This window comes from Eublepharis macularius, chromosome 7, assembly GCF_028583425.1.
Source record: "Eublepharis macularius isolate TG4126 chromosome 7, MPM_Emac_v1.0, whole genome shotgun sequence".
Classification (NCBI taxonomy): Eukaryota; Metazoa; Chordata; class Lepidosauria; order Squamata; family Eublepharidae; genus Eublepharis; species Eublepharis macularius.
Window position 1 is genome coordinate 90925744 of NC_072796.1, and position 24507 is coordinate 90950250.

Here is a 24507-nt window from a genome sequence, read left to right on the forward strand (position 1 = left end):
CTACAAAGCAGCAATTATCTCCAGGGGCACTGATCTCTATGCTTGGAGATCATTGTGATTCCAGGAGAACTCCAGCCACCACCTGAAGGTTTGCAACCCTAGATCTCATGCAAGCCTCTACTGTCCTAGCTGTTCTTGTGGTTGCACACAAGAGGACTTTCTCTGTAGCTGTAAAAAGTGGGATCTATTAAGTGTTAATATATAGGATGGCATTTCCCTTAGTGTTTCCTAGAGTGGCTAGAGTAACATGTAAATTATTCGCTTACATTAGCAAAGACTGGGTATTTCCAACACTGGGCTGGATTTAACAAGCTTTTATGCAGGTGAAAAAGGACAGGCAGCCAGAAAAAGCTATGCTGAGGATCAATGGACTTGTGTGCACAAAAGCCATGTAGCTAGGAGTCGCAGTAATGAAGGGAGTTGCGTGATACAGAGATAAAAAGGTGGCTGGATCCAACCAAGAATCAGCCACTAGTGCATCCATGACTCATGGTGATGTTTCCATGACTCAGCCATGTGGACAGACTGATTCTGTCTCCTCCACAACTTGACAAAAATAACTCTTATATAGGAAGTAATACCTAATTGAAACTTATTAGATGTTAAGTTTTCATATCCCATTTTGTTTTTGTATGAGGGTTATTTATTTATTTATATCTATAAGCCACCTCTCCAAGAACCTGCTTGAGACAGCTAACAAAATAAAAGAAATACAAAAATGATGAATGGATACTTAGCTGGAAAAATAAGTCATTATTTATGTCTGGCACTAAAGAAAAGTGATCAGGGAAGATAAGAAGAAGAAATTGCAGTATTTGTAATTTCTGAGAATGCAAGAATTACATTTATGAAAAAGTTGCAAGTATTTGATTCAGAAAGCAACAGAAGGAAAGAAATGTTTAGGGAAAATCTAGAATGTGAACAACAGTTGGGGTTATATGATTTTGGGATTTTGTGTGTGTGTGTGTGTGTGTGTGTGTGTGTGTGTGTGTGTGAGAGAGAGAGAGAGAGAGAGAGAGAGAGAGAGAGAGAAGTTAGCAACCTTGATCCCACTGATTGATAAACATAGAAATTTAATAAATCAGCCCTATTATAACATTATTTCTGATTCCCAAAGTCTGTTTTACCCGAGACTGGAGAACAGTGTAGGTATTGACTGGGAATTCTAAGAAAGCATACAGTCATTAAAAAGCTGATAGGATGGGAGAGGGGCTGACTGTTAAACAGTATAAGTTTAAGACTCTAATTTGTATGTAACTTCCAAAACAGAACTGTACAACAGAGTAAAAGAGATATTACTGATATCCACAGAATTGACAGGAATTTCTTTTAACTTGTACACAGCCAGATACTAAGATAGCTGTTATCATCTCATCAAAACAAGGACGGGAAAGGCTAGTCATTTTTTTAAAAAAGAAAATGAACTTTCAGCCTATATAGATCAGTTTATATAAATTTGATATAAAGTAAAATAAACTACTGGGAGATACTATTTGGCGTAGTAGTGACTTATCCTTCCCCTCTCTCATTTTTGATGGCATTTTGGTTTTTGAAGGAAATCCTCAATGAAAAGGAGCCATGTATAGGAATTAAAAGAGGGCTGTGGAAGAATGAGTCATGCTTCCTCACAGACTTCCTCTAAATGAGGGCAGCAAGGCACAGGGAGGGGGTGAAAGCGTCTACTGAAGTATACAGATTGACACAAAAATACTGGCCCACTGTATTACACATTAAAAGAGAGACGCTTCTTTTACAGGCTGATTACCATTTATTTAGATGCATCACAGTACCTAAAAAGACAGTAAGCTTACTGTAATGTCACCATGCTCTGTTGCCTCAAAACGGTTAGCTGAGGACTGTGACATGGAAAAGACACAGTGTATGCATTTGGCCCTTTGCTGAAAATTAACATTGTGAAGCAAGGAAACTGAGAATATAACCCTGTTCAAACACCAGTCCATAGTGTTTTGTTTGCAAGGCTGCATTCCCTGGCCCTAGTCTTGCCCAGTGCCAGCTGATGGTGGGCAATCTCCCAGAAACTTCTTCAAGGAAAGTGGCACAGACCAAAAATCAAGATAACCTGGGATCCAAAGGGATGCTTATGACTAGAGATGGGCATGATCCCAAAAATTTTAATGATCCAGTGGATTGTGGATCGGCGCTGACGACGATCCCGAATCAACGACCCGCGTCAATCATCTCCCGTTCCCGAGCGGTGCATCGTGGATGCCAAAGCGGGGCATGCTGGCATTATGTGGGAAGGTGGGTGATGACGGCGGCCACTGGGCCTGGCGGGCACGGGGAGGCGGCAACAAGCCGCCTCCCCTCAGGTCCCATTCAGCAACACAGGAGGTCTGTGTTTGGCCATCAGAGCTGCCTATCAGGGTTTGCAGGGATGAGATTGGAGTGCCCATGGCTACAGAACACCCCCTTCCCCCTCCCTCCCCTGGGTGTCTTCTCCCAATTGGTGACTGCTTTGCTGCTCCGTGGTTGGAAGGAAGCCCTGCTGATCAAGGAAAGCTGGGCTTCCATTCGGGTTTCCAGGGCGACAGAAGGAGGGCAAACAGAGCTCAGGCATTCCCCTGGCTCCATTGCCAGAGGAATAGATTGCTGGCGCCTGAGTGTCTGGATCCCCGATCTGAGCCCGAACGCCCAGATCCAGGCCTCTCCCAATCGCTGGATCGTTGGCCGTGGCTGATCACGATCCGCCGGATCGCAATCGCGCAATCGCGCGATCACCATTATCGTGGCTTTTTTTCAATCGTAATGCGGATTGTGCCCATCTCTACTTATGACTGAACACCTCCTTAAATGCCAGTGTTTGTACTGAAGTTGGAGGGCATTTTTATTTCCGTCCCTCTCTCCCCACCCCACCACCACTCCTGAAGACTGGGGTGATAAAGAGTATCCTATATGATGAATGGTAAATTGGCATAGATTGTGTGCATATGCAGAGGATCTTAATGGAGCATTTTGTATCCTGGCCTCTGAAAGTAATGCAACAAATATATATAATGATGATGAAAATATGAAAGAACTCCATATTTATCACCTCAGTCTTCAGAAGTGGAGGTGGGGTGGGGAGAGAGGGACGGAAATGAAAATGCCCTCCAACTTCAGTACAAACACTGCCATTTAAGGAGGTGCTCAGTCATAAGTCAGAACTGCATATTTATAGATACATCCACACATAACATTACTTTGTGAGGAAGAAAACTGTAGAGTTTTCTGTTCTGGTGTTGAACGTCTCAGTATCCGTAATATGTTGCCTGTGGCTTAATAGCTTCTGCGTATTGGCTTTGCCTTCATCATTCTTTCAAATTATTGGCTTTTATTCTTGCTTGAATATAAAGTTTTGTATCTTGCCATTTTTCTTCTTTTATAGAAAACATGAATTTAGATTTCCTTATAGCTGCTTTCCAGTCACCCTCCCCCTTAATACAGACAATGAAAGTGATCTGTCTTTAATCGAGGAATGCTCTGATATGCCTCTCTGTAGTATATTTGGCAAAGCCTTTTGGAAACTGGCTGGCCAGGAGCATGTGTGATGTGTCTATTTCAAAAACATGCTTGTTACAGCTACTTCCCGAAGTACATCTTAACAAGTTGCACACAAAAAAAGAAAAGTTGACCCAAGATACTTTTCCAAAGATATTTAATGAAGCACTGTTATCAGTGTAGATTTCAGAGCAATACTATGCTTTCAGGTTTTTACTGCAAAATCGAGATCCAATACTCTGTATTGGATTCTTGCTAATACTAAACTTGTATCTATTTACCTTATGGAATTGTTTATGGAAATGTCTTTGATACTGTATTGAAATGTACTTGAGTCTCAGTGAGAAAGGCAGACTATAAATAAATAAATAAATAAATAAATAAATAAATAAATAAATAAATAAATAAAGAAAGAAAGAAAGAAAGAAAGAAAGAAAGAAAGAAAGAAAGAAAGAAAGAAAGAAAGAAAGAAAGAAAGAAAGAAAGAAAGAAAGAAAAATTCATGTCTCTGATTACCAGCTATCAGCAGCAGACCTGGGAAATGGGCACACATGGAAAGAGGCAGGCTGGGGAAATGGGGGTGCATATACACTGGGAAGACCAGCTATTGTGTTGAATTGGCTACTGCACCCAAATGTTATTGTTAGTGAAATTTCTTAGTGCGTTGTTGGGTTTTTTGTATAATGGCTTCTTGCTGTTGCCGGTCAATGTTTTATTTCTGTTCTACATGAACTTGTTTTAAGTTGTTTGTTGTACACTTTGCTACATGGAACGTAGGATATACATATTTTAAATAACAGTTCACTTGCTATTCTCATGGAAGTTCTCCTTTTAAAAATGTCTTTTGGTAATACTATTTCTAACAAGATTCTAGTCCAGTAGCATGGTCGTTAAGGTGCTACTGGATTCGAATCTTGCTCTTCTACTGCAGCCCAACATGGCTACCCATCTGAAACCATTTCTAGCATTTATTCTGTTTTATTTTCAGATGAAGTTACTACATTTTGTTCAGTGCATTCCCCCTTCGGCTTTATCTTTGGAAGATAGAATTGTTTATGCATCAGGACTTGCTTTTATTGCATGTTGAAACACAATGAACTATAGCCCATTGAGCTTTCTTGAAACGTTAAGAAGAATTAATGCATTGTGTAGGGATAGTTCCACATATTCATTAAGGAGATTTAATATCCTGTGCTGAAATTCATGCCAACATTTTGCATCTAGTTTAATAGCTAATTCATATCAGTATATTTCTGCTTATTGTCTGTTCACAAGTGCTGTTCACTATGAACAGTAGGAGAGTAAAACAAAAATTGAAGTCAACTCAGTTTTCTTTTTAAAAACTTTAGTAGATTCCTTAATATCAGAAATAAACAATCCTAAAGGGAAATAAATCTAATTGTTGTTGCTATTTGTTTCAATGGGAAACATGTTCCTGGGTAAAATAAAACAGGAGTCCAGTGGCAAAACAGTTTCCTTTTAAGCTTAGTTCCTACGTTCGGCCATTTCTGCACATCCTTATAGGGAGACTCCAAAAAAAACGAAATCCAAACAGCCAGCAACCATTTTGCAAATAGAAATGTCTGGATTCCTGGGGAAAAGTCACCAGTGTTCTGTGAATGGGCTGTCCCTATAAGAACTTGCAGAAATGGCCTTCTTAGTTCTTACTAATGAGAGGTGTTGATTCAATACTTTGGTTTCAGTAACAATGTTTCTTCTCAGAATTCCCTTTTACAACTCAGGTTTCCTGATGCTAGCACAAAACTGTTTTCCCTTTACAACAGACCTGGGGTCCTGCTTAGAGCCAACCTCCCTTTTAGACACTGGGCAGGAATTATTATTCTTCATTAAGAAGACAACCCTATTCACTTGGCTTCAATGGGAGTCTCCAATTATTACCCACTCACTCTGCCAATAACACACACCCAGTTCTATTTTGGCTGTGTAAACAGGTTTCAGTTTGGGCTGGCTTTGACACTTGAAATTTCTTTACTAGAATTATTCCTCAAAAAACAAAGGTATTACAATTAGGGCAATTGATATCTTTTCTCTCACTTCAGAGAGGTACCTGACTGACCTTCCTTATCAGATTCTCTCACATGCTCTCTCAACTCCTAACTTCAAACTTAACTGAAAATCCTGTCAGCACCAACTGTCATCCCGAAGCTGATTCTGACTAGCCAATCAGAGAGAGGAGGGAGCAGCCTATCAATTAAGCTCTCATTCCATTCAGTTAACTCTTTCCCTTCCATCTGTGAGTGCTGTACTAAGGAAACTTTTCTTTAAATTGCATTGCATGACAGAATTACTCAAACAACTGATAGATTAACAGAAGTATTCATAGAACTGATAGACTGGAAGGCTTCTGATCGCTCCTTAATGTCAGAAAAAAATCTGTTTGGATTTTAAACTTTTGCTATATTTACGGAGTCCATTCTTAGTTAATGTATTCCCAAATGTATATTCTTAGTGGACAGTGTTCAATTAAACTGATCAATAGTTGGCTTTGGAATTTGACACTATTTTGACTATTCATTTTTTCTCAAAATCATAATATTGGATAAATGTGGATTTGGGGCTGTCCTACTAGGAATAGACTAGGAAGTGAAAATAGCCCTGGAACAAGCCGAGTGGTCTCTGGGGTGCTACAAGCCAGGGACAAGTGCAGGGACTACTCAACTCAGTAGTGCAAGAAATGGGATTTAGCACAACCACTCCTGAAAACTCACATCAGAGCAAGAAAAGACAGTTGATAAATTGATACCCATTTAGGCTGTCGATGAAGGGTCTGAGCCAAGCCTGAGACTCCGGTAGAGTTGCTAGAGCTTGGTTATGCTTGCTCCTGGCCAACAGTGGCTCTCTAGGGTAGTGGCGCACTGGGAAACTTCTATAAAAGTTATATGGCCAGTCTACCACTGTGTCCTACCCAATGTTATTTCTGTAGAACTTGCCATTGTTGTCCTGTTCAGTGCTTATCTGCTCTTACTGAGTGTATCATTCATGACATAATCAATTCAATCTCACAATGCTGATGCTATTTACTGCAATAACATTGTATTGGCATTTTGAGGTTCGCAGGACTGCTGTATTCATTTGTGATCACTCTTTTTAAAGATATAAATTCATTTATGCCTGGAATTTCTGGGTGCCACTATCATTCATAATCAGAAATGTCATTTATGTTTGATCCCTATATTCGACAGCCAGGTTAATAAGGAAATAATGTATGATCATGATTACCTTTAGCCTTCCTTCCTGACTCATGGCAGCCTTTATCTGAGAAAACTATAGCACAGTTGTGCATTATCAGGTGCCAGGCTGTGCCCAGTTGCACAGTGTTAGCCACCTGGTTTCTCAGTGGATTGCATGGTAACAGCCCATGGGCCCAGCCCAGTTGTGTGGTGCCAGATACCAGGCTGGGCCCAGTTCTGTGGTGGGAAACCTGCAAAGACTTACAGGGGCACCTCACTTTCCTCTCTATCACTCTCTGATACTACTTCCTGTTTATCTCCTCCTGGCTATCTTTCCCTACTTCTTTCTCTCTTTCCCACCTACCCACCAACCTAATTTTCATCTCCCCAACTCCACCCCCGCAATCTTCAGCTTTGTTGGTTGGTTGGTTGGTTGGTTGGTTGGTTTGAGTTGTGTTCTGCCTTTCTCCCAGGGCTGGCTCCAGCATCGCTGGCACCTGAGGCAGCTTAAGGGCTGCCTCTGTATGTGTGCAAGCATGCACACTGGACTGCATGATGACATCACTGTGTGTGACATCATCATGCAGGGCTGGGTGCGCGCATGGGGAGGGCCTTCCAACCCATCTGTTCAGTTGCTCTGTGGGCCAGGTGCAGCCGGCCACTCTGGCCACCAGCTGCACCTTGCCTGCAGAGCAACTGAATGGGAGGCTGCCCACTCAGCTGCCCCACACTGCTGCCACCAGCATGAGCTCCTAGCTGGTGGTGGCGGCGGCAGCTCTGTGGTGCACGCCCCTGCCCCCGGGCCGGTGCCCCTCCAGCACCTTAGCACCCTGAGGCGGCTGCCTCACCAGCCTCAGTGGGCGGGCGGGCCCTGCTTTCTCCACAAGAGGGACCCATAACAGCTTTCATCATTCTCCTCCTCCCCATTTTCAAAACAGGTTACGTTAGGCTGGGAATGCGTAAGTGATCAAAAGGTTGAATCACTTGGGAAAAGGAGTTTTCTCCTTCTTTCTCATAGCATTGAGGTGCTTCCATGAACCCTCTGGTTTCATTTGACTTTTATGTAATATTTCACAAACTTGCTTTGTTGTGATGTTTTGGAAAAGTTATCAGCAAAGCCAGGCTGGCTGCCATGTAAGTGGGAAAGTCTGGATTTTCCCAGTTCTGCCCACACAGCAGCCCCTGTTCACATGGCAGTCATCCCCCGACATACACCTGCCACAAATGTTCTTTTTAAAATACCTTTTAAAATAGGATATTGGCATAACAATAGAATGGTGTATTGGTGTGTCCATTACCATTTTTTTTAAAGTTAGAAAAAGGGAACTAGGGCAGGGAAAATGGAGAGAAAACTGCTTTCTGGAAGCCCCATTGTTGCTGTACCATATCAGCAGCTGCAGTGACACTTCAGTTTCTAGAGGGTAGTGTTGCTATATGGAAAATGTCTTGAAAAATGTAAGTCAATCAATACAGTTTGCTCTAAAGTCTAGCCAGTTCAGTAAAAAGGTATCATTTTTCTCTAATTCTAATTTGGAATTAAATTTTCTGGCAGGACTGTTGATGAACTTAGAGTTTTAAAATTACAATTTAAACTGATTGTCGTAAATGTTAGCTTAAGAGAATTTCTCAAACTAAACTTATTAAAAATTTCTTCAGCCATGGATTTTTAAATTTCTTCAGCCATGGATTTTTTTTGTCCATGAACTGAGATCTTTAATGAACATTAGGTAACAAAAACAGAAGAAATAGACTTTTGAATCACATGAGCAGAATTATCGTCAAGACAGCATAGTAATTCATCTTAAATGTGTCAGTTCCAGAGGTCACATTGGAAACCCTCTAGCTAGCTAATCTGCTAAATCATGAACCAAAATGTCCTAACCTTGAACACAGAAGTTACCCAGATGTGCAGGAAGAATATATTGCCTCACTTAAAAATACAGGATGTTGCTTAATTCTCATAAAAATTGGGGTGGGGGAGACAGAAATTGGCAAAATTGTCTTTCCACAAGGATGAAAAATAAGACTTCTCTCAAAAATCATATGTTTCAAGTATTACTGTACTTACATTTTAGGTGTTCTGCAAATTAGTTCTAATAAATTAAATATTACAAAATAAATACGCAAAGCTAATATGTCACATAACTTCAAACCTATATTTTTCCTGTTGGCTTCAAACCAATGCTTAAGCCTGTGGTTCTTGGATTAAAGATACAGAGATATAACAATATAGAGATACATACAGAGAGTAATCCTAAGCAGGTCTACTCAGGTCCCATTTTATTCAGAGGGGTTTAGTCCCCAAAAAGTGCTCTTAGAATTGCCGCATTAGTTAAATATCTTTAATACCACATAGCTAGTCTTCTCCTTCAAATTTTATCTGTCCTAGCAGGGTATTTCCAGTTTCTAATAAGCTATACATTGTTCTCTCCAGCTGAGTTTTGGGGGTTGCAATCTTGTGAGTTTCTTGTGGATGTCAGTATTTTTCATTTTTTTTGTAATACATAGGATCATTCAGACATGACACTCTACAACAGCAAAAAGTAACAAAGTACACAAATGCAGGTTATTGCTAGACATACACATGCACCTCACTTCTTGCTCTTCCTCCTTTCAAGCCCTGAGTTAAACAGTAAACTCTTGTTATCCATGATTGTGCACACACAGGTTAACCATAGTTAGTTTTTCCATCATTAACCAGGACCCTAAAATTGATAACCACTTGCTCAGAGCAGCTGCACTAAGAAGCACAGACCAGGTGGTGAAAGAACTGGTTCATGTAGCAAAGAGATGTTCCTATTTAAGTTATTTGTTCCCTCCATTTTGACTTGATCTCTTTATTATGCCAGATAATGATTGTGTAGATGGTCTAGATTATATGATAGAAAGCATTCCTGAGAAGATGCAAAAGAAAGCATCTTCTCAGATGCCTTCTGAATTTGATTCTCTGAGAATACCTGCATTATACTATTACTGTGGCAGAAAAAGTTCAAAATCTTCTTAACTTTCTTAATATTAGAATTTATGTATCCTTTTAAACTGATATCTATGTGAGAGTTCACTGAGAGATTTATATTCATTTTCTGAATAAATGCCCAGTTACTCCTGAGTATTGTGGTGGGGGAACAGAGGACTATGGGAATGGAGAACTTCTGAAGAAACCCAAATAGTTTCCACATGGTTTTTAAAAAATTATAAAAGATTTTTAACTTCTTTATATTTTTTCTTAGCAGTAGAGCAAAACTAATTTTGTGCATCTAAAGTTGACTGTGAAAGGCTCCTATGAATTAATTGAGAGGACCCAAACAGCATCATAAGCTTTTGGGGAACCTTCACCTGAGGGCCAAGCTACAAGTGATGAATGACACTTGAACGGCAAATGGATCAAGTGGAGGGCAAGCGAACAGGGAGAAATACACTTGCTGTTCAAGTGTCATTCGTCACTTGTAGCTTGGCCCTCAGTTGTTTCCCTCGGTTATAAGGTATAATTGGGGTAGAGGGTATAAAGGCTTTGGGTTCACTGCCATTAGGGTAATTTTTTGTGGTGATCCCTGAGGCAGGAGTCATATAAAAATGACAAAGATTTATTTATGTACAGGTTGTTTTAAAGAATAGTTCAGCAGCACAAATCTCCAGATAGTCACAGGAAAAACCTAGATGAGGCATTTAAACATGAGCTAGTTATGCCTTTAAATTGTGATTTGAATTCCCTTTAATGCTTGCAGTTGAAAGCAGGCTTTTACCGCCTAGTCACCAGGTTGGATCCTAAAACACAGAATTCCACCCATACTGGCCTGCCCTTTTCCAAGAGTCAGATTAAACAGCAACAAGCCTACTCATCTCCAGAGGCAGGCTTCACAACCAAGTACTCGGTCCTCTTCCAGAAGTACAGTTAAACAACTCTGCTACACTATCAGTCAGATCTACCCTTGCTCAGATAGACCCATACTGACTGCTGCTTCCCCACCCACCTCTGAAAGGTGATAGGATGTTGGAGGCAGCACTTCCGTAGGCTCAGGAGCAAAACGGTTGGCTGCTTTTCCTTTCGGGGGTAGGGCAGCCTCCTGTCTGTCATATTGACCCAAAATTCCTTTGGCATAGGGCTGAAAACAAGCATTTATCAGAGCAGCTTAATGCTTAATGACAAATCCAAGAAAGAATTAAAAGGAAAAGGAAATTTGTTTTTAAGCTTTTAGAAGGATTAAGATAAATAGCATGAAAATATTTAAAGCCAAGCAAATATGTACTGAAAGAACTTTTATACTATAAAAGATTAACTTCAGAGCATGAGGAAATACTTGAGTAACACCAACCAGCATCATTGATGAACAGATGGAGTTGTAACAGCACAAGTGATTTAAATTTAAGACTATGGTTATCTTTTGCCTGTTTTGAAAGTTTGTGTTTCACTAAAGACTGGAAGGCATTGGTGCCGCACATGACCTTATTTTTAAAGACTCAAACCTGTTTTTGAACAAATCCCTTGATGGTTTGGACTTGATTTATTTATTACACCGTGGCAAAGTATGCTAGCACTTGTTTTTTCCAGCTATTAGTCAAGGTGACACAGGAAGCACTAACAGAGCCAATGTTGTTAGAATATTATTAATGCAGAAGTTAATAGTACTGTAGGTTAACTTTATGACCAATTAATCATGCAGTAGAATTTCCACTAGAGGCACTATATTATACATGGTCATTTAAATTCCCAATGCCTCCTTCAAATTGCTGCCTTTAGGTTTTACTATAAATCAATAAGCTGTTGAGTTAAAATGAAACCAACAGGTTTTGGGGCAATGGTTTAATGTTCTGAGGCAGCGGCTGAACAGAGTGAGAACTCTCTTACCTCCATGGGAAATGCTTTAAAATTAACAGTGTGTTCAGAACCACGCTGATTCTCTCTTCCCCAGTGAAACCGAACATCATGCAGTTCAAATTCATGTCCCCGAGGTAATGGTCCTCCTAGTAACACTGCAAAAGAACACAAATTGTAGCAAGTGACATTTACAGCCAGCATTTTTGTGAAAATTTTCTCAATAAACAGCAATACAATTGTTCCTTTTAACAGGGATGGGCTTATGTAGTCCCTGTTGCTAGTATGACTGCTGATAAAGCACAGTGGCACCCGGGATTCTACCTGGCGGGTTTTCCTACAGTTCCCCTGCCCCAGTTCTCCTGCAATAGTCATCACCTCCACCCCTGGCCTATCAGGACTTTGCAATTTTTAAATAAAAATTGGCACCAGAATATCCTTATAGCAATATACTAGCATAGCAATAGATGTAATAGGTTCTGTGAACTTCCAGCTTTAATCTTTTTTAAGTAAGTTTCTAACCTCTTCTGTTTTCAGATATATGCCTGTTCTGTTATATCTCCACAAGTAAAAGAGAGTAGAGGGTTGTGTGGGGTTTTTTACTGGAAGCTGGGAATTCAAAGATCCTGTTCCATGTATTGTTACAATGGTAGATATATATATATATATAACAATATTCTAGTGCCATTTTTTAATAAAAAAATTTAAAGCACTGAAGGAAATGCTGTGGGGACAGCATTAAGGAAAATTTCCATGTTAGTGGGAAAATCCAAATTTCCCCTCACACTCCACAGCCATCCAGACTTTACTGAAATCTTTCCCAAAACTGGAGCAAAGCAGGTTTGAGAAAGATCAGAGAAAAACTGGGGGAAAGCTGGGGAAAGCATGAATGCATTATGATGTTGTGGGGAAGCAGGAAAAAATGCATCCCAACAACATTGAACCCAGGGCCAATAACCTGTGTGGAAAATGCCAAAAGGAAGATGAAGTTGGATATTGGGGTAGGGAATAGGGTTGCCATTTGCCTGCCAGTGGTGGAGAGATACCCTCTAACATTCCCCCATCCCCTGCTGGCATTCATTGGGGCTGCTAGCTGGGGGGAGGGGGGCTGAGCAGGGATGGTGGAATGGTGACCTTCTGACACCACAATATCACTTCTGGCTACATAACTAGAAGTGGTGTCACCATGATGCAGGGCATTCTAGGATTAACCTGAAACTCTATGGGTTTTTATCATAGAGTTTTGGGTAAATCCTATAGCATCCTGCTAAATGACATTGTCAAGGACGGCTTTATCCATAGGCCACCCTGAGTGGGAGGTCAAGAGCAAAACACTCAAAACTGAGAGCAAGTCCTCACTTCCAGGGTAATGAGTGCCACAGCTTCTCTTGACTAAACCTTCAGCTGTGGAACAAAAAGGCAAGTTCCCAGCCCTACCAGGTTTTAAACAAGAACTCAACCTTACACGATAGACCACTTTGCAGATTAAGTTCCACTAAACAACTATTTGGGTAGCTGTCACCAAAATGGGCCTAAGTACTGAATTCAGACTGAAGCTTGCAAATTCCCAAAGAGCACACAAGGTTATACTCCAAAGAGTTTATTAATAGAAGTGCAGAAGGGTACAGATATACAACTGTGCAAGCAAAGAGGAAAACTAACTAAACACACTTAAACATATTTTCAGTCTCCCAGCCTGAGGTTACCTTTCAGGCTAAACCAAGAGTCCAAGCAAGGTTCTAAAGTGTCAAAATCCATAGACAAAGATCCTGAGCTGGCACCAATCCAGGTAAGCAGGTCCAGAGCTCAAAAGCAGGAAGCAGAAATCCTCCAGCAACCATACCAAGTCCAAAAGCAATAGGGGTCCAGTGTAGGGCAAGATAGAATGACAGACATCACTTCCCATTATGTAGCCAGAAGTGACATTATGGCACTGGAACAGCAGAATTTGAGTCCAATGGCACATTAGAGATCAACCAGATCTTCAGGGTGTAAGCTTTCAAGAGTCAGAGCTTACAGCCTGAAAATCTGGTTGTTCTCGAAGTTGCCTCTGGACTCAAATCCTGCTGTTCTAGTGCAGACCAACACAGCTACCCACCGAAAACTATGGCATTGGAAGATCTCTGTTAGGGTAAGTCCCACCACCTCCAGTCTCCCAGGGGTTGCCAACTAAGGGCAAAATCCCCTCTCCCAATTTCTTCCCCTGCCAAGGGATGACAACCCTATAGGAGAGAGGGGATTTTTTTTTTTATGAAACGTGTGCCTATATAATAAACCGTTTGTAAACCGTGAGAGTTAAGTTATCCTGAAGGGTGGTATGTAAACCAAATGTTGTTGTTGTTGTTGTTATTATTACTCAGAAACACATTCCAGTGAGTTCAGTAGGGCTTACACGCTGGTGACTACTCATAGGATAGCAACCTTAGCTGTTTTTGCTCTGTGGCTATAAACTTCTTTCCAAAGTAAGGTAGGCTATTCTACTATATTCTTTTACTTACAAAGTAGTGCAAGGTAAAATAACTTGTTATAAGGAAAAGTAAAAGATGTTGTGTGCTTATCCCTTCTAGGGGTACATAGCCACACAGCCAATGATATATAACACATGTTGCGAGGAGGCTGAGTATGGGGGGGGGGGGACACCTATATGTGAACTTTGTTATCTCCATTGTGGATATTTTCTTAAGCAACTATATCGCAGTAACTGTTATGTCTATAAAATGCAGCCTGCCCGTAGAGCTCATAATATGCATTATTAGGATTCGAAGTAGCAATATACTGTGTTTGCCAAGTATTAACTACTTGAAAGGCATTTGGCTGGGTCTTCAGAAGGTTCCAGGGCATTAGGTTTTCTTTTCCTTTGTTTAGTTCAGAACTGAGCCTTCAGGATACTGTGATGTTTAAATGGGGAAAAGTTAATAAATTTGCATTAATCCCCTAATTTATATGTTCATGAGTGATTGAAATTTTAACAATATCATTCTGAAGATTTTGTGTAAGAAAATAGTAATGCAGATTATACTTTATCATTCAACAACCTATATTATATTTGCTAAGATTTTAAAAATCTGGGATATCTGAAAGCACAAAGAAAATAACAGAGAATTTCTACATGAAGCAGACACAAGTGGCAGTATTTTTACTCCACATATCTGAAGAAAAGAATAACATTTATTTTTCTGAAGAAGATCATTTGATACATTATGCCAGTAGCTGTAATATATTTAATTAGACTTCCAACTTTTTGATTTGTGGCTGTTTTTGTATGATGTCATTCAGGTCTCATGTATTTTTTCAATGTATGTTGTCTTGTAGTCTTAGACATTATTTATATCCTGCTATATATTTGTACATATTTTATAAATAGATTTTTCTCTCATTTTTAATTATTTGTAGGTATTAGGCTATTTTCCTTTGTATGGTCACTTTTTTACAGTTTGTTTAGAACGGTTGCCTTTTTCTTAACTCGAGTATTTTTTTCACAGTAATATAGCTGAGATCTATAGACACAGTTGAAATTTTTAACGTCATAAATGTGAATGTTGCCAAGAGTACAGTTCAGTACACAATAGGTGCTTTACATGCCTGTGTGAAAGTACCATAGTGACCCAGGCCTAACTGACACAGATTAAACTGAGATATACTGACTGGATGGGACAGAAGAGATATGGTAGCTATAACAATCCCAGATAATGGGTTTAAAGAGCTTCTGCAGCTACAGCCTACAACAAATAAGAGGTGAAGAGAACCCTTGAAATGACTTCTCCAAATGTAGGATTCAGTCATGTAGCTGATGTAGAATGTGGGAGATGAAGTTTTCCCAGTACCAAAGAACAATTTATGAATTAGAACTAACTAGAATACATGGATGGAAGTTATTGGCAGAGTCAGACCAGGATGATATTAACTTCTTCTAGTCTAGTGATAAGGAGTGATCTCTTTAATCTTGTGTGCCTGTACTTAAAGAAACTGGCCTTTGCTTTCTATCTAGGGGGTCTCCTGTATATTCCTCCATGATAGAAATAGCAAATGTTGTCACCAGGTTGGAAAAGATCTAATATTTTAATTTTTATTTCACCACTGTGGAAGTTAACTATGACTAAGTTGTAGCAGAGCCACAGCCTTTCCAATGTAAGATGGGATGATGAGCTATGCCATAGATTTGGTTTGAGCGAGTGAGCTAAAGTTTAAGCGCTATCCATGTAGAAGTGAACACATATGAAAGCCATAACTCCTCAGATGACATCTAAGCCATCCACAAAGGGCTGCCATTGCCCCGAGAATGGCAAAGGATCCCTCGATGCCCATCGACACTTCCTGCTGTCACTGAGCTGGCTGGCGGGGGAAGGTCAGGCAGCATCCCATACACCCAGAAGTAATGACAACATCTCACCAGGGGGTTAAACAATAGAACTTTATCCAAGGCCAGAGTGCTCCTGGCATCCCCCAGTGATACATTGGTGTCACTTCCATGAGGGCCCGCATGGCCAGTAAGTGTCCCCCCCGCCCCCGCCCGGCTGGTTGTCAGGCCCAGAGTAGATGGATTCTAGGACTAAACCAGCAGGACTCTTTGGGGAAGTGATTTTTAATTAGGTGGGGCTGTTAGACCCCATTGGAAAAAATTTTTAAAAGGTAGAAACTTAGGTTTGAATATTCCAGAACTTTCCCCTGATGACATGGGTTAAGATGAAATTAACAAGAATTTTGGCTGTGATATAGAAGGGGGATTTGTTTTAGAATAATGTTTTATTTATAATTAATTATGGTCCCTGTGTTTTACATTTAAATACTATAATGAAACCCAACCCATGTTTTCAGGAAAGTAACAGACAAAAAAATAAAACAGGAATATCAATGCGTATAGGGGAATTTGTAAAGGAAACAAGTAGCACTAAATAAAGGGGGAAAGGAAAGCCAAGCATCAAACGGTGTGAAGAATGAATATATTAACTTTCCCCCCAACTGCAATTTTTGCTTCTTTGAGCCTGTATACATATTAATAACATAATTTGTTTGGTAGGAAAGCCTGTGTGAAATATTTGGATAAAAGGTGTTGAACTTTTGTGGTCTTTATTGCTTCCTGCTGAGGAGATTACTCATAGTCTGAGGCAAAATGTCAGTTTGCCTTGGATCCTGTGTATAAAAGCACTGCCCTTGAGGCATACAGACTTATTGCTTCTTCACAGTTCTTTGTCCCTTTGATGAAATGTCTCAGTGGAAAAACTGCCAAACTGAATAAAGAAGAGTTTGATGGCACCTTTGAGACTAATTTATTGCAGCAGGAGTTTTCATAAATAAGGGATACTTTATTGGATAGTCATTTTGCAATTAATCAGATAGTCTTTATCTGATGCTACAGGATCCTCCATCGTCTTTGCTATAACCAACTAATAGGAATACTCTTGAGAAAGTGAATAAAATATCTGTTTGTTGTCTTCTATCTGCAGAATATGCAGATCTCCACCTGCTGTTACACAAAATGCCTTTTTCATGTTGAAAGTGAAGATACAGTTCTATGCCTGTGTATTCATGCTATATTATCTCCTGAAATAGCCGACATTTATATGAATGAGCAGTGCTAATGAGGCTGGTATAACATGAACATCAATGTGGAATGTGACTCTACTTTGTTTCCACTGATGCTAGCAACAAAGGAGCTTGATGAGGTCCAATTTAAAAGAGCATAGTGATGTCCAATGATACCATAATACTGGGAGCCAGCCACTTCGGACATTCTCCAGACGAGGTGAGAAAAGAAGTATTAGTGACTTATGCTTCATCACCCCATTCTTCTGGGTCACTTCCAAAGACAGAAGATACATACATCACTAAAGAAAGACATCTATTCTACCCAGTATCAGCAGAAAACAATGCTTTGTCATGTGTCTCTCTTCTCTTTGCATCTGGCTGTGCAGTGAGAGGACATGTAAGCTACTCATACTTCCTCTTGCTGCTTCTGAAGAACATTTGAGGCAACTCTGAAGTAGTGCAGCAAACCTTCTTCCAGCTCTAAGCTGCACGCTCCTTACAGTGAAATTCTAAGAAGAGTTACTCCAATGGGCTTAGACTGCAGTAACTCTGCTTAGGATTTCACTGTTAGTGGGATATATCCACTGATAAATTATCATCCTCAAAATATGCTGCTGACCAGCTGCCTGCTTACATAAAGGAATTTTTTCCTGTTTTCCTCCAGCTGTTACATAGTATTTAGCAATCAAAGGCCAAGAATAAAAGGCCACCAGATAGTGCTAACTCTAAGTGCTAATTTTATTTGTAGTAAGTTCTGGGGATTTGTAATGGTGGGAAGCACACAAAGTCAGCTCTGTGCTATTTTAGAATGGGTTGGGAACATGAAAGGAGGACAGAATATGGACAGAACAACTTGAGTTTATCCATCCTCTTCAAGAATGTTTCTGTCACTGTAACAGTTTAAAACAGCTCTGCTGCCGTGGGCCAGTTTTAGCATTACATTTCCCTAATTCATGTGCTGAAAGCAAGAAAAGGAAAACATCTAGTTCTTGGGTTCCTTCCTACTTTTGCATGGTTTTGGTACAAAACGTGTTTTCAACATGAAGGTATATCCATGTACACATATTTTGTGTAGCAAAGCTGCTGTGGACCCACACTCACCTCATTTTTGTTTTGTTCATATATATATTCTTCCCGGGACTGAGCCGCAGGAAAAGCAATTGCATCTTGTAGGTAAAGAGTATTCTGCATAGCACTGCATTGGTTGTCCCTCTCCCCCTTCCTGTGGGCAGTTTTTCATTTTTTTAAAAGAAAAATTAAATAAATAAGCTAATGACACATCGTTAAACCAGTGAAACCTGAGAGTGATACTGAACAAAATTAAAAGGCAGACAGCCTGCCCTGATGTAGAAGACGGGAGAGCGAGATGAGTGATTCAATCAGCATTTGAATTATTGATACATATGGCTGTCAAAGCCATGCTTGTTTCATGGCAGAAAAAAATTGTAGCAATCCCTTTTTTCAAAATATGTCTTTATGCACCCTGAAAGTAAAAGGACATTTTCAAAACATAAAGCCTGGTTCAGACATTGTCCCTCAGCAATGATCCATTTGCGTAGTGAAGGAGAGGGTTTGCATCTCTCCTTATTATTGTCATCCTTAACTAATTTGAGATGCAGGTTCTACACAGAGGGGCCCATACCCAAGAAAGTCCGGTTCATATGAGCTGCTTATCAGCTCTAGGCATAATTCAAAATGCAGGGGTTTTTTTACCTCTAAAGCCCTAAATAGCAAAAAGCCAACTTGCCTGAAGGGCAGCCTATTCCACTTCATGCTGCCCTCCAAACTCTTCATCCTAAGCCTTGCTCTTTGTGTTCTCACCCCTCAAGCTGAGGTGGGTAGCAAGTTGCAACACAAAAAACAGGGCTTGTTCCATCATGGTGTCCTTTTTGTGGAATTCTTTCTGAAAGGGCACTTGGTGCCTAGGTTACTGTCAACAATTTTATTTGCTTAGGCTTTTAGTTTAGTTTCTTCCTGATCATTTTATTTGTTGATTTTACTTACTGTGTTGTTTTATATGCAGTTGTTTTTAATTGGCTGGTCCTGCTTGTTGATGATACTTTTCTAATTTTCACTGTCTAATCTGACTAACAGCAGCTCTCCAGGGTCTCTGGCAGAGAAAAGTATTTCCCAGTACTTGAGATGCTAGGAATTCAACCTGTGATCTTCTGCATACAAAGCGTATGCTCCACCACTGACTGAGCTGAAATCCTTCCCCAATTCCTTTTTCCAGTACCCCTTTTAAAGGGGGAACTAATTGAACTCAGACATGACAGAGGTGATGCTGGCTAGAAAAGCAGAGATCTTGAAAGACACTGTGCTTCCATCCTAGGGGCCGAGGGTTATACTGGCCCCAGCACTGCTGCTAGAGAAGCAAGAAAATACAGCTGCAAAAAAGGCCTTCTTTCAACACAGACTAGCCTGGATAATGGTCCCCTACCTTGACATGGCTTATCTACCCATCTGGATTTATGCCACAGTAACACTGAAATGACTACTGTAATGCTCTCTACATAAGTCTCTCCTCAAAGTCCACTTGGAGACTTCAGATGGTGCAGAATGCTGCAGCTCATTTAATCCCAGGAGCTAGATGGAGCATGCATATTACTCCCATTCTCAGTTCATGACTATCACATTCAAAGCCCTTCATGGCCTTGGCCCCTCATGTCTGTGCAACTGCCTCTCCCCCTACGTTCCGCCATGGCAACTTTGTTCATCTGGACAGGGCCTTCTGCAGATACCACCCTACAACTCAGTAAAATCAACAGCTGCTTAGTGACTGTCCTATTGATTGATTGTATTGTATTTCACTTGCACTGTGTAATTTGTCTTGGGTCTCAGTGAGAAATGATTAAATAAATAAATAAAATTATCCCTGATTGGTGAAGATCTGGAGGTAGAAACACATGGTCACATGATCACTGGATTGGGAGTATTACATCCGCATAAATTGTAAGAGGGAGAAGTGCACATGCATGAGAAACCTAATAATAGCGATAGCAGCACATGGTGAAAATCAGAAGAGATGCTGGAATACCTGAACCATTATAAATTGAGCCAACTCCCCTCCCCTAACTGGTGGGAGCTCTAGAGACTGTAGCTTATTAATTCATTCTGACCAACCACCTGCCCTCTGCTTTACCCCTCCTATCTGTAACATGAGTGGTGATAATTACGCTAACTTAGATTACGGGGTGCTCGTAAGGATTACTGAATGAATGTATGCAAAATATTCTGGCTATTCTAAATACTGTATTAAGATGACAATGATGACTACAACTATTACTACAATGACAATGCGATTACCTGGATGCATCTTTATAAAAACCCATAAATACTGGGAAACCATACCTGATTTGGATTTTAAAAGGATCTGAACTGAGTGACCATCATTGATTACTTCACAGTCACGGCACACAACATAATTTGGTGATAAACGTACTTCCAGCAGCAAAGGGTCATATTTGGCTTCTCTTGAATTCAAGTTAATAGGAGACTGGTATTCTCCATTAGCATCAGGAAAGACTAATCCCCACTCAACACCTGAAAAGAAAGCAAAACATAGTAGGATGAAATGTACTAAAAAAGTATTTCCATATCGTCATACATCATGGGTTGGAATGGAGATTTAGACCAATCCCTATACAGATAAAAGCTCCCTAAAAGTTCTACAAAGATTAGCTCAAATCATCCTGCCAGCATAAGGCACAGCAAAGCTTGGTGCATCATGCCAGAAATATCTGTACACCAAGGAATGTATTTGATATAAGAATTCTCGATCACTTCAAGCAAGTGATCCATTCTATGGAAATGCCAAACCTCTGTTGTATTTACCAGCCAACCTGAGCTGGAGAAAAAGTTTTATTTCCCAGCCACAATCATGTCATCCTATTAACACCCAAATATCGCAGCAATATCTAAGGGTTTTAAGATAAAAGTTTACTTATCCCTCTATAACAATGTCTCACAGACAATTTCAAAGAAATATTGTTATGTTAAGCATCATGAGTTCTACCCATACCCATTTCTTTAACTATGTTATGAAATACTACTTGGGTTACCAAAAGAGAGAGATTAGAAATTCCTTTTATTTGCCATAGTCTGTGCTCACTGGACAGTGAAAGAGCAACAAAAGCCATTCATCTTTTTTTGTGTATAGATGGTAGCACTGTCAGGTTCTCAGAGCGACAATGTTTGAGTTTCAAATACTGCAAGGGAATGTGTAACTTATTTGCTCAAAAGGCACTGTTTGCCTTGCCTTTTCAAAGAGAGAACTAAATAGGGAATTAATTCTATAGCTTTCATAATTTTTTTAACCTTGATACAAAACGTGCACGTTGTGAAACAGAAGCTAGCAAAAATAGGGATAAAAGTCGATATGCTCAAATGACACCTGACAGTATTATCAAAATGTACGGTTGGCAGGAATAAATGTGTACTTTATATTCACACTAGTTTATCTGTCTCACACAAAGAAATGTCTCCCTCCTTCAGGCCAGCTAGCAGCTCACAGCTTCTTACCTTCCTCATAGCCCCACTCCACAGTCTCTTCTTTCTCAGGCAAAGGCTCAGATTCTTCGATGTAGCTCTTGTTAGCCATTAGCAAGCACTCAGCAGCTCCTCTGTCCGTCTGAGCAGTCTGGATCCCTCTGTGAGGCAGCTTGCGGAAGTCTGTTCTCCTTAGGCAGACTGTGTATGTGTGTTTCTCTGTGTGTGTGTGTGTGCGTGCATGCAAGCCCAAGACAGAGGGGAGGAGCTGGAGACTTACTTTGCAAAGCAACTAAGCTTTTGACTGTGTGTATAGCAAACACACATTAGAACAGAGCACACCTATAAGATACTGTCCCTTTCAAATGTGTTTCTAGAAACTGCAGTCTGAAATGGGATGATATTATTAACCATGAAGGAAATTATGCACAATAAGAAAGAGAGAATGTGAGAAAACAGACCCAGACTCTGCAGACAGACAAGTAGGCTACAAAGAAAAGTAGCTGTTTCAGGAGAAGGAGATAAACTGATTAGGATCTGTATGTCTTTAGATCCTTTACAGAGAGCCGTATTTTAAACAAACTCACTCCAGAATTGTATGCTTTGGGGAAGGGAAATTTTAGATCATTTGTTGCAGGTAAACTTGCTTTTTCAGTATTGTGTTGATTCACTGATTTGTTTTTTGTTTTAGTGCTGTATGCACCAATTACTGGTCTGGCTCCTGTAATAAGAATAATTTTTTATTACTAAACATACCCTGTGTCTTTGTTTACAGGGCTTCCCCCCCCCCCCGCACACTTGGCTGTAAGCATCTGCATAAATTGTTTTTATTTTATAGATGAGTCTGGACCTGCAGCTCAGCTGACAACATTGTGGTGTGTGAGCACTGGTTTGTTTTTTAAAAATGTGGTACAAGTTGACAAGGATAACACAAGATATTGAGAGAAAGAGAACATGCACAGATTTTGCACCTGGAGATGCAAAATTGACAAAATTACTCCCCCCCCCAACCCAAGCATGGTTTTCACACAAGAAAACTGCATTGCAGGGAGGGCAGGAGCCTTTCTTCCTCTTGAGGAGCTTTTTTTTTTTTTAAGCTGCCATGTGACTGGAGGGAGCACATTAAAATGAGTGCATGCCCATGCACAAAAGTAGTGTCATGGGCCAGCCTGGGCTCAGCAGTAGGGATGACTTCTCGAGCAAAGAGGAGCCCAGTGTCGCTCAGGACTCCTCATGAGAAACACAGGTAACTGGTGCTGACTCAGCAGAAGCCGGCATGCAGAGGGAACAGCTGCCGGCTGATCAGGCCAGTCCAAGTTCACATCCAGCAGCTGGGCCAGAGCCACCCTCCAGCCCTGACTAGAGGTGGGCATGAACAGCAATACGAACAAAAAAAAGCCACGAACAGCCCGAGCAGCTGTTCGTGTGCAAGCTGTTCATGAGGCCCCATTCCTGACGAACATGTGTTCATTCCAGGCCCTGTTCATGGTGTTAATCAGCCGTTCATCAAGCCAGACAGTCTGGCGCCTTTCATCAATTCCCTTGGCAACAGAAGGCACTGACTTTCTGAACTCTGTCTGAACTCCTGTTGCCCTGGAAACCCCAATCTAAGCCCAGGGACACTTCACCCCCAACTCAGCCACTTTCTGACAAGGGCTGATTGCAGCCTGCTGGGGTTTAAATTTCCCTCTCCCTGCTGCTGCACAGCTCAGGAAGAGGGACATTTAAATCCCCTACTCAGCCGCTTGTCAGGGAAACCCCTGATAAGCGTCTGAGTGCAGCCTGTCCGGGTGAAATGCCCTTCTCCCTGCTGCTGCACAGCAGCAGGGAGAGGGGCACTTCACCCCCGAGTCAGCCACTTGTCAGGGGTTTCCTGACAAAGTCTCCCCCCTCCCTCCAACTGGCTGGAAGGAGGGAGACTTTGAAAGGAAGGATGTTCCCCACACTGTTTGCAAATGGCGCGGGGAACTTTCTTCCCTTCCAAGTCTCCCCTCCCTCCAGCCGGCTGGAAGGAGGGAGACTTTGAAGGGAAGGAGGTTCCCCACGCTGTTTGAAGGGAAGGAGGTTCCCCACGCCATTTCCCCACGCCCTTCAGAGTCTCCCCTCCTGCCGGCTGTAAGGAGGGAGACTTTGAAGGGAAGGAGGTTCCCCATGCCATTTCCCCACGCCCTTCAGAGTCTGCTCCCCTCCCTCCACCCATGTCCGTGGGTGTTCGTGATTCCCTGTTCATGGATGTTCCCTGTTCATGATTCTCTGTTCGTGGATGGCAATGAACAACAAACATCATGTTCAGGTTTTTTTCCTGTTCATGCCCACCTCTAGCCCTGACACAGCAACCCAATTGTGTGCTCCCAGTACTATGGCTACAGGTGAAACCCAGTCACTCCTTCCCAGCCCTCCAGCATTGCCCCCACCCTCGTAACATCACAGACGGAGGCAAAGGGCAAGCCTACAGGAATGACAGCAAAGCGCACGCCTCCTAAGTTTATGCCAGCTGCTCCCAAACAGCTGGTTGCAAGTCCAGTCCGGCTATAAAATCCAGCTGCAGAAGACCAGGAGGAGTGGATGCAATGTGCTGGATTCCTGCTCCTGATGGAATCATGCCCTTGAACCTCACTTTGCTCCTGTAGCTTTTGGACTGTGCCTTGTTGCTGCCTGCATCTAGCCGTGACCTTACTGGTAACTGACCTACAGACCTTCTGACTTGGCTTTTGGACTTCAGACTCACCTCTAGCGTTGGACTCATGCTCTGACCTTAGACTAGACTTTGACCACTCTGCTTGGACTGGCCTAGCCAGTGTATAGTATATAGAGCAGATGTCCCCAATGTGGTGCCTGTGGGCAACATTGTGCCCTTAACACCTTTTATGGTGCCTGCCAAGAGTTTTTAAAAGTGAGTGTGGCCGGGTAGGGCTTTTGCAAAACATAGCTTCTGGTTGGCCATTGGAGTATTGATTGGCTGTGCATATGTTTAAAAACATTGCTTCGGCA

General features: G+C 41.2%; 1 protein-coding gene across 2 annotated transcripts in view; it reads right to left on the bottom strand.

The window, feature by feature from the left end:
- Window positions 1-21696, bottom strand: part of CA8 (carbonic anhydrase 8) — a 100593-nt gene extending 78897 nt beyond the window's left edge. For both annotated transcript variants that reach the window (XM_054985271.1, XM_054985270.1), the window contains exons 1-3: window positions 21550-21696; window positions 20380-20571; window positions 11536-11660 (exon numbers count right to left, since the gene is read on the bottom strand). In XM_054985271.1, coding sequence (XP_054841246.1) covers window positions 11536-11660; window positions 20380-20571; window positions 21550-21628 — 396 coding nt within the window. In that variant the 5' untranslated portion in view covers window positions 21629-21696. The remainder of the gene's footprint in view (window positions 1-11535; window positions 11661-20379; window positions 20572-21549) is intronic.
- Window positions 21697-24507: the final 2811 nt, after the last annotated feature.